The sequence below is a fragment of the Brassica napus genome, chromosome C5 (genome assembly GCF_020379485.1).
Source record: "Brassica napus cultivar Da-Ae chromosome C5, Da-Ae, whole genome shotgun sequence".
NCBI lineage: Eukaryota > Viridiplantae > Streptophyta > Magnoliopsida > Brassicales > Brassicaceae > Brassica > Brassica napus.
The window spans coordinates 48,499,686-48,509,945 of NC_063448.1; the positions used below are offsets into that span (position 1 = coordinate 48,499,686).

The following is a 10,260-nucleotide window of genomic DNA, read 5'->3' on the forward strand; positions in this document are numbered from 1 at the left end:
TTGAATAAGAATGAAGAAGAGTGTTTACAGCTTGTATCTCAACAATGAATCACTCTCATCACGAGTTCATCATCATCGACAGTCTCATAGCGACTGGAAACAGAAGACTCATATCGTCTCTCTACAATCACATACAAAAGCATACCTTTCAAATGAACACTCTACTCCTTATTTAATATCATCTAACAGTATGAAATGAATAACTGCAAATACTCTCTTTCAATCCAAAGGTTTCTTTTATTCTTCTTCTTTTCCCTCCTCTTCTGTTACTTCCTCACTCTCTTCCTTTGCTTCTTTACCCCTCCTCTTACGGTAATATGCCTTTCGATACTATCATATGTTCATTAACAAATTTTTAGTTTTTACTACAAGATACCAATATGCGTAACACGATAATATGTAGAAAAGATTGGCACAGTTGGTTAGGATCTTTCAGAAAAGAGAAAAACATGTGTTAATGAAATTAAGATTAGCAATTTAGCATAGTTGACGATCATATAGGAGATTCTAGCTAGACTGTATATTTAGATATTTTTTCAGGATTCAATTTTCAATTGTCAACTGCTATCAGAGTTTTTCATATCTAATTGTTTAATTCAAAATATATTTTCCAACGTTTTAGTCTCTATTTTCAATTAATGCAAGTTCGCGAAAATTTGGACTTAGATGACATATTGCCATGTAATATCCAAAAGATTAGATGCATCATCCAGTTGATATAATCAGAAAACGAACGCGTTTATATCATCACCGTTTACTATATAAAATACATGTCATGGCACAAAGTATACAGACTTACATAATTGGATTAGAAATCGAAAGTCGAAACACATATAATATAATATAATATATGGACATAAACCCGCGTGGCATTACTATAAAGTCCTATGCAGTACACAGAATGAAACAGTACGGAATCCTCACATACTCAAAAAAGTTATGTATGTATATAGGTTGTACGGTGAATTAGAGCTTAGGAAGAACAATGGCATGTGGTTCCACATGGAGTTGTGCTTCTCATCCGTTAATGGCGTCGGTGGAGTTATTATTGTTCGTTATTCATTTTTTTTTATAATACTAAACAATACATAGTGGACGCATGGAAACATAAATAGTCAAAAGAGACCTTAAGAAGAATTATACAACGCAGAAGACATGAGTGATAATAAAGAGTGAAATTTTGTTTTTGTTTAGTTACTCGACCACGAATCTTTCTATAGTTTTCTCCAACGTCTCTTTAGGGACAGCTCCGATGATACTGTCTTTCTTCTCACCGTCTTTGAATATGATCACGGTAGGAACGCTGCGTATCCCGTAACGGTTGGCTGTGTTTGGGCTCTCGTCGGTGTTGATTTTGTAGAATTTGAACTTGCCTGCGAAATCCCTGGCCAGTTGGTCAACAATGGGGTGAATCATACGGCAAGGTCCACACCACGGTGCCCAAAACTCGACCAATACTGGTACATCTGACTCGAGAACCTGTGTTTGCCATTCTGAGTCAGAGATGTTTGGTACTGCATCATCAAAAAAACAAACCGGTTAAGTTAGATATCTCTCAAAGGTGACTGAATGAGAGAGAGAGAGAGAGAGAGAGTTGCTATTTGCTAATACTGCATTATTAATTGCCTCACCCAAGGAACCATATGATTCTTGTTTTCGAGTTATATTGAACAATATGCTGAAAGGGAGTCATAGTGCCTTCGGTTTTTGTATAATCCAAGGCCAGGTAAGTAAAACATTGTCTTACAGCTCCCAAACAAAATTTTAAGAGGGTTTCAAAATTGTCTAAAACAAAATTTTATTAAAATTATTATTAATTATCTATAGCTTCCCAAATCTAATTTTTTTTTTTTAAAATTAAATTGTATATAGTCCCAAAATCTCAGGACAGCCATGGATTATTCAGTCATGTGTTTGAAGAAGTTCGACTAGTTCGTGTATGATGGAATGACTATGTCAACGTAATAGTTAACAGTTTTACCATCAGTTTATGACCAGACAGCTTCAGATATATCACAAACGGAGAATTTATTTTTACACAGAATAAGAGGAGGTTAAAAATAAAAAAGTTGAGTTGTATACCTTCGACGGCGGCGGCAGTGGTGTCCTGAGCCTCGCAGACGATTCTACCACCACGAGCGAATCGGGATCCGAGATTCGTACCAAGACTCGCTGACTGAGTCACCGAACTCCTCCAGGAAGCTTTCAAACCTCTGAATTCCGGAACGGGAGAAATCCTCCGGGCAGAGATTGACGGAACCTTTGAAGCAGGTGAAATCGAGGAAGTGATCGGAAGAGAAAACACGCGGGTAACGGTGACGGAATCGAGCAAGGAAGCCATTGAAAGCAGCTAGAGAGAGAGAGAGAGAGAGATGTTTGGTTTTGGTTGGCTGTTTGATATGAATGTCCCGAGAAACCGATAGCACACACATATGCCATGTGTTGTTCTGGATAAATTCTTTTTCGATTTTTTTTTTCCGCCACGTTATCCTTTGTCCTATGCTATAACGGCACCGTTTTTCTAGGACTAACCATCAATTTTTTGACCGGCTATTTTACAAAACCGATTCCGGTTAAAACAGCATGTACCAACCCGGTTTTGGCATGAGCTTCACTCATTTTTTTTTTTTTGTCAACGGGCATGAGCTTCATAAAACAGGTTTCTTTTTGCTTTCGCGCACTTAGCTTTATCACAACTTTGTTACACACAAAAATCTCCTAATTAATTTTTCCGAAGATGCTAAAAGAAACGATGGAACGAATAAGCGAAGTGATAGATGTCCATAGCCAACCAAGAACTATGGACTTGAATGATGTGGATAGCTCCACAATATCTGCAGCAGCATCTGGTTTGACATTCAAACCATGAATAAACCTCGTTTTCTTCTCGGCACTAAGAGCATTTAACATCTCAAAGACCGTTTGTTATAGTAGTCTCCGGTTAACAACATACAAAGTACACACACAACAGAGCATGGCATCACAATAGAAAGAAATCGTTTTTTCTTTTTCTGCTAAAGAGAAGAAATCGTTATTTTAAAACGGAAATCTTTATTTCATCAAGAAACATTTAATTATGTCTAAGTCTAATACATTAATCTCACGAAAAAGCAACGGATAAAGCATTTTGCAAAGAACTGAGAGTCTTTTTACTTCTTCTTCTTCACTATCTGCTCGTCCTCCTCATCTTCTTCTTCGTCAAACTCTACATCATCGTCCATATCAATATCATCAAACTCTTCCTCATCAAATCTGTCTCCTCCTCCTCCGAGGAAGAGCTGCCCCCGTTGTTCACCACACGCTTTCCCTGACCCGTTTCCATTTTCCCTCTTCTCTCCGAAACAGCCTCCTCCTGAACGAAGCAGGAACCCAAACCGGGTTGCGTAACCGGAAATGTTTCAGAGAAAACCGGGTATTGACTAGGCACCACCGTCTGGTTTAACAGAAGCAGAGACCGAATGGCCGGTCCAGTGTTCTCCGTGAGATTGGCTGCTGCACGTCCACGGAAGAGTAAACTCGCCACTGATTTCCCGTCGCGGATGAGTAACCTCGCGGCCGATGATGAAGCTGAAGCCATATTTGATCGTTTAGTGTTCGTGTGTGTGTGACAGTGACGGCTAGTAATATACCCAGAGGAAAGGGTTTAGGGTTTTTCGTTAGAGTACACGTGTATGGTCTGATGAAGCTAATCCAGAAAATTATTTGCGTAGACTGCCACGTGGACATACACGTGTCTAGTACAAAAACCTTCTGTAGTTGACTTTTTAAACTCAAGCTACTAGCTATTTGATCAAAAAAAAAAAAAAAGGGTTTAGGGTTTTCCGTTAGAGTACACGTGTATGGTCTGATGAAGCTAATCCAGAACATTATTTGCGTAGACTGCCACGTGGACATACACGTGTCTGGTACAAAAACCTTCTGTAGTTGACTTTTTAAACTCAAGCTACTAGCTCTGAAAACTTTGAGCAAGGCAAAACTGTACAAATGAGAGGACTTCTCAGTAAAAGACTAATGTCATATTTAAGTGAAAAAAAGAGGATCAACCAAGTCCTGTTCTGTTTTTCAGAGAGATTAAAGTCAAGAAAAATATTAAAAAAAAAAAAAAATAAGAAGAGAAGGAAGCAATGGAGTTCAATTTGAAGAAACTACACTCTATTTGGTGGTCTGCTACTGCTACTGCTTGTGCTAATCTCTGAGGGTTAGTCTTCTTCTTTTTCTGGTTCGAGACCAAGGACGCCTAGAAGAATGAACTCCTTCAACAAAAGCGTGTCCACGAAGGCACCCACATCTTTCTTGAACGACTCGGAGCATCTCTCGCTACTCTCTTCCCCTCCTTTAACATTTCCCCTCACCAAAGACGCCACTGGAGCTCCGTTTCTATAAGCATTACATGCTTTCAACACGTCGTGAGCAGAGCTGAGGAAATGCCCATACGCGAAGTCTTCAAAATACTGTCCATTTTTTTTTAATTCAAAACCCCACCACATCAATTAATCTCAAGTTTTTTCTTCAAACAGTGTAAAATGTATGAGGTTTTAGTTTTGTGTTTGTTTACCTTGGGTGGTCTCCTCATGTTGTAAACCATCGTCTTGAGAGAAAGTAAGAATATCTTCTCGCTGTAAGCGTTAGATTGGCACTCCCCGGATAGAGAACCAGCCATTCTCTCGTACCCAGGTTCGTTGAAAAAAGGTTTTTGGTTCAAGATTAGTCCTTGGATTGAGACAAGAACCTGCAGCATTGTAGACTCATTGGGGATCCACTTCTCCGTCTGGACACCACTCCAAGTCCCGAGAAGACTCAGACACACTTTCCCACTATTGTACAGATTCGGGTTGATTCTTAGCCCACCAGAGTGGTAATGAACCATCGGTGGGCCAGAAGGGTATGTATCAGGGAAGAAGATATCGAAAAAGAAGAGACCGTCATGATAGGGAGTTCCATCGGCTCCAACAATTACAGCCCTCAAAAGATCCATCCTCGACTCATACGCTCTCACAAATATCGTCTGCTCTGTTGTAATAAGAAACAAAAAGAATGTAAGGAAGTTGCTAACGTTAAGCACTATAAGAGTGTCTATATCAATACTAGTTAACCTGAAAGAAAAAGAGAAAAAAAAAAGACACTAGTTAACCTGGCAAATCATTCTCAAGAATTTTCCACTCTTCTTGGATCCTTTTGGCCCATTCCTTGGAATGCTGAAGAAAGTAGGACAACGTAATAATACTCAGTTTTTGGAAAAGGAAAAAAAAAAACATTCTCAAGAATAATAGTTAACTTATTGCAACCTGTTTGGAAGTTGTTCCCTTGGCAGCATAATGGTGGTCCACAAGATCTTCAACGATGTCAAACTTCTTGAAAAACAAGTACTTGCCAAGATAATCCTCCACGTTTCTCTTAACTGTGTAAGTATTTGGAGCTGAGATAACCTCTTCCACGTGAGGCCGAGTGCTAGCAAAACCCAAATATCCTGGATTTTTTTTGGACATCTGAAGCGATAAACCAGAAGAAGCTGGAGCCGGAACCGGGGCCTCTCCCATCACGGTGCCAGGATCAGTCTTAGGCCCAAGATGAGTGGAAGAATACTTCAAAGCCGGTCCAGAGTAATGGAAACCATGGATTTTTTGTGGCAATGCGTAAGCATTGTTTGGAGTTAAATAGATTCCACTTCCTGTTGTTGCTTTCTTGGAGCTGCTGCTGCTTCCACTTGGTTTAGCAGTTTCCGAACTTGGAAGCCAATCCATGGCCACCTCCACACCAGCTGGGATTTCCTTCTCCTTGGCATCAAAAAGGGCTTGATACTCGGAGACGTAGTCATCTGCATGATCATCCTCGATCTCATCCTCTATCCCATAGGCATAATGATCAGAATAGTCATCGTCGTCTTCGTATACCAAAGAGTCAGGGTCTAGCAAACTATCTGACAGTGGAGAGGATCCAGGATCATAACAATCGCTAGCAGATCCCTATGGTAATAGATTAAAACAATGTCAGCGTTTAGAAGTTAGCACAATACTTAATAATATGGGAAAGAATCAAAAACACTTACCTCAGGCTGCTCATCGTCAGATTGTGATTCCAATTGTATAGCCTTCCCTTTGTTCTTATTATCAACACCACCACCGTTTTGCATATCATATTGCTCCTCCACACCATTAACATCTGAAGTTGGTGCCTACAAGATAATGAAATATCCACGAAGAATCTCTAGTAAGATAACATAATATCCATACGAGTATGAACATTAACTACACAGAAATTACCAAGTAAAAGTTGAGCAAAAAAAGAAAAAAAGAAAAAAAGAAAAGCTCAAGCTTTACAATACATATGATGAGTATGGACCATTAACTATGCATACAAAAAAAAAAAAGCAGCGCAATCAGAGAAGGAATCTTAGAAGTTAGAACCAAAACACAAGTGTCACATTGCATAACAACAACTCAGTAAACTTCACAGAAGTGAATTACGGTTACTAGTGATCAGAACAAGAAAACGACAAAACACGATCCTTCAACCCTCAAAATCAACGATCAGAACCAATCCAACAGCAAACAGACGTGATCACTTTAGAAAACCCTAAGGCGATGATGATCGCACGTCACCCAGAGAGAGAGAGAGAGAGAGAATACACAATAACCCAAATCAATTCAACTTCTTTGGGCATGCGAGTGAATTTGGGGTAACACGGTTAAAACAGATTTTACTGTCTAGACAACCCAGATAAATCGGTGAAAATTCAATTTGATAAAAGCATTCACCTTGTTCGGCGTTAGAGTTATCGAGCATGAAGCAACAGGATGAGCGATCTCGGGCTCCATTGAACACAATTGAACTTGCCTCGAGAAAAACAACGGAAAACGAGAGAGAATTATCCTCGAACTTAGTGAAGAAGAAAGCGATCAGAGAAAGAAAAAGAGTTTTGCCTTGGCGCCGTATTATATACCCACACAAGTCGGATTTGCTCTCTCAACACTTACCAATCTTAATTAAAAAAAAAAGCCTTTTTTAATTGCTTATTTATTGTACGTTTTTTTTTTAAATTTTTCAACAAGTCAATATGTAAAGTCTACGAAGATGGGGCCCAGTTTTTACCGGACGGTTTTAATATTATTTTATAATGACATGGCGATATTAACAGTGATAAGACGACGGTTATGGGATAGTCTCTTGTGTAGTAGCGGAAATGAACCGAGATTACACAACACAACACGGTTGATGACTTGGACAAAGGCAAAAAATCCAACGGACAGGAACTCTTCTACTGATTTCCAACTTTTTGGTCCAATAACAGATTAATCATAGCAAATCAAATGAGAAGATTTAATAGTAGTAAATATTTTGGGAAGAAATCATAATCTAGAGCTCTAGTCTTCTAGATACATGAAAAGAAACTGATTTATTGGATCATTATTTTTAAACTTATAAAGTATATACATTTTAGTTTTAGAAAAGAAGTAAGATAAATACTAGTATAATTAATTTCATTTTTGAAAATAATAAAACCAGTAAATAATCTTAATTGATAAAACCACTAATAGAAAGTTGTGATAAATGATAAAATATACTATTAATTAAAAATATTAATGTTTGTATGACATGTCATTTTCTAAATTTAAATTGAATTTATGTGTATTTAGATCATAACATATCTTAAATAATAATTAGATCATAACATATCTTAAATAATAATTATAATATATTTGGAATAGATTTCACTGATCAGAAAAAAGGTAAAACTAAATTTTGATAAAACTAATTTCTGATTTCTTTGAAAAAAATAAATTCAAAAGACCAAGATTTTATTGGGCTTTTGAAAAGGAGTTGAGCCTGAATATATTCTTTTTACTTTATTGATAATCTAACGACGATCAGAAACGATGAGGCCCATTTATGAATGATCTCATAACCTAATAAAAATAGCGGAGGTTCTTCTTTTGGATCACGAATAAATATGAGATGGTCTAAAGTGCGTTTCAAATCCAGTTGGAATTTCTAATCTTGTTTTACCATAAAAAGAAAACTCTTAAACTATCTTATTATTCATGTATCATTGGATAAATCGACCTCTAATGATTGTATTTGAGTACTATTGGGGAAAGTTGAATTTGGGGAAAAGGTATATAGCCTGAGCACCACTTTCAAACCATACATATCCTTTTGGAATCTTTCTTTTTTGAATATTTCAACTAGACAAATGATACTGATTAACTTGGACTCCAACTACGCAAGCTAATGTATTCATGTAGCTGTTCTACAACGCAAGCTAAATTATATTAAAAAACAATGTTTGATAGCTGGGTGTGTTCTTTTATACATTACAAATCAAATAGTAAAACCCCTTGAGGCCTTGACATTCAACCACGAGCTTACTGAAGTACTGACTTGATTAGCTTTTCATTCGCCAGCTCGTTCAACTAACTAATTGAAGCAAAAAATGTTAAAATGGGGTTGAAGCCTGAAGGCCTAAACGAACCTATTAAAACTGTTGACCGTGGTCCGTTTACGTGATAATAAAACGGGCCACATATCAACAATTTTAGAAGATAAGAGCATCATTAACCCAGTTTCTTAAGTGGGTTTGTTAGTTTAATTAGGTATTAAAAGAAAAGAAAAAAATGAAATAAACGCAAGGCACGGCTCTTAATTAAGAGAAGGAAAGCATGGCTTTTAAAGGCCACGTGGCAATATGTGATTGGGTAGAGCGGAAGTGGCGAGTTTCGTCGTCTCTTTCATTCATTTGTTTCTCTCCCTCTGTTGCTCTCCTCTCGACCACGAAGTGGCGATTTCTCTCCCTTTCGGTGGCTATCTCCGAGGACATGGCGACGTCTCGGTTGATCTCGTCGACGAAGGAAACAGTGACCTCTCTCTTCGGTGGATCTCTTCGACGAAGGAAAATTACGACCTCTCTCTTCGGTGGATCTCGTCGATGAAGGAAACGTCGACCTCTCTCTTGGTGGCTCGCCTCGACGAAGGAAAACAGCGACCGATCTCTCCTGGTGGCTCTCATAGACGAAGAAAACGGCGACTGTTGATGCTCAGTCGAATCGAAAGGCAAAGTTATGTTCACATGTGATTATGTTTGAATCTTTCTATTATGCATGTCTTTAGATTGTTATCCTTCTTCTTATGCGTGAATCTTAATATATAAATCCTCTGATTTTTTTGCTTTTGTTTTTGTCTTTGTTGGCTTTAGATGGATGGACGAAGAGGCATGATCCATGTTCGTCAGACAAAACGCATTCGATTGTTCATACATGTAAAACATTTTTCTTTAATCTGTTCTATTGAATAAAGCATTGTTTATATTCGTTGGTGCTTTTTGATTTTGTTGCGATTGATGTTGATTTTGATTCTTGCTTGCAATCAATTGAATCGTTGGTAATAAATGTTTTGGTTAGTGTTAGATAATGGTTGTGTTAGGTAATAAATAGACTATGGTTGTGTAATGGTTAGATAGAGAACGAACGTGTAGTGTGTTGAATGTGTTAGAAATCGATGGTGTTGGTCAACTTTTATCCAATATATTTCAATACCACATGGGCCGAAAGCGGTTTTATTTGCTCAACATCAAGAAGCTGTCCGAAAAGATGTCGAGCGTGCTTTTGGAGTCTTGCAAGCTCGCTTTGCCATTGTTAAAAATCCGGTACTTTTGGGAATAAAGTCAAAATTGGGAAGATTATGATAGCGTGTATCATACTCCATTTGATGTTTCAGAGTTCCAATAAAGAGAAGATAACGAAAGTTCACATGTCGATCTCACGTATTCTACAGATCCCTACAAATATCGTCAATATGATGGGTGTTCGAACTAGAATTCGTGATAGACAAATGCATCAACAACTGAAAAATGATTTTGTTGAACATATATACCGTAAATTTGGAGGTGACGAAGATAACAACTAAGCTCAGCTGCTTCTTTCAAATTATTCTCGTTTATTTTATTAATCTTTGTTTTATGTTTTTATTTTAAAATATATGTTTAAAATGTTATCTTTTACTATGTTTTATTTAATAAATAAATTTTATTTTTAATAAAACAATGTTTAATAATTTTTTTTTAAGAACCCTTAATTAAGAGATTAGTATTGGAGCAAAAAAATGTTGGTGTCTCGTTTAATACTTAAATAGTCATTAAGAAATCTTAATGGAGTTCTAGGGTTAATGATGCTCTAAGTATATAGATCTGTACAATTTAACACGTATTTGGGAGCATATCTTCACATCCCGTGATCATAGGAAGAAGAAAGTAATCAGTTATATCCC

The 10,260-nt window shown here is 37.4% G+C and overlaps 2 protein-coding genes and 1 non-coding gene across 3 annotated transcripts; all 3 read right to left on the bottom strand.

Moving 5' to 3' along the window:
• Nucleotides 1-1,048: 1,048 nt before the first annotated feature.
• LOC125586983 (thioredoxin M4, chloroplastic) lies at nucleotides 1,049-2,484 on the bottom strand. The gene is made up of 2 exons (XM_048757019.1): nucleotides 2,083-2,484; nucleotides 1,049-1,514 (listed from the first exon to the last, which is right to left on the bottom strand). Exons 1-2 carry the CDS (start codon nucleotides 2,339-2,341, stop codon nucleotides 1,195-1,197), a joined length of 579 nt encoding a protein of 192 aa, XP_048612976.1. The 5' UTR covers nucleotides 2,342-2,484; the 3' UTR covers nucleotides 1,049-1,194.
• A 544-nt stretch (nucleotides 2,485-3,028) lies between these two features.
• BNAC05G38220D lies at nucleotides 3,029-3,611 on the bottom strand. Its single transcript, XR_007323533.1, has one exon. It is a non-coding gene; the product is annotated as an uncharacterized BNAC05G38220D (transcript).
• A 290-nt stretch (nucleotides 3,612-3,901) lies between these two features.
• On the bottom strand, nucleotides 3,902-6,998 carry LOC106401376 (probable ubiquitin-conjugating enzyme E2 25). Its single transcript, XM_013841883.3, has 6 exons — nucleotides 6,756-6,998; nucleotides 6,047-6,172; nucleotides 5,286-5,963; nucleotides 5,132-5,195; nucleotides 4,556-5,010; nucleotides 3,902-4,451 (listed from the first exon to the last, which is right to left on the bottom strand). The coding sequence occupies exons 1-6, from the start codon at nucleotides 6,813-6,815 to the stop codon at nucleotides 4,200-4,202; spliced, it is 1,635 nt and encodes a 544-aa protein (XP_013697337.1). The 5' UTR covers nucleotides 6,816-6,998; the 3' UTR covers nucleotides 3,902-4,199.
• Nucleotides 6,999-10,260: the final 3,262 nt, after the last annotated feature.

What these genes read in the sequence shown, in the direction of transcription:
- LOC125586983 (XM_048757019.1), bottom strand. Translation starts at nt 2,341, where the DNA reads ATGGCTTCCTTGCTCGATTCCGTCACCGTTACCCGCGTGTTTTCTCTT. An exon ending in CACTGCCGCCGCCGTCGAAG is followed by an intron (nt 1,515 to 2,082) that starts GTATACAACTCA and finishes TTGATGATGCAG; the next exon opens with TACCAAACATCTCTGACTCA.
- LOC106401376 (XM_013841883.3), bottom strand. Translation starts at nt 6,815, where the DNA reads ATGGAGCCCGAGATCGCTCATCCTGTTGCTTCATGCTCGATAACTCTA. An exon ending in TAACTCTAACGCCGAACAAG is followed by an intron (nt 6,173 to 6,755) that starts GTGAATGCTTTT and finishes ATTATCTTGTAG; the next exon opens with GCACCAACTTCAGATGTTAA. An exon ending in AGGGAACAACTTCCAAACAG is followed by an intron (nt 5,196 to 5,285) that starts GTTGCAATAAGT and finishes TACTTTCTTCAG; the next exon opens with CATTCCAAGGAATGGGCCAA.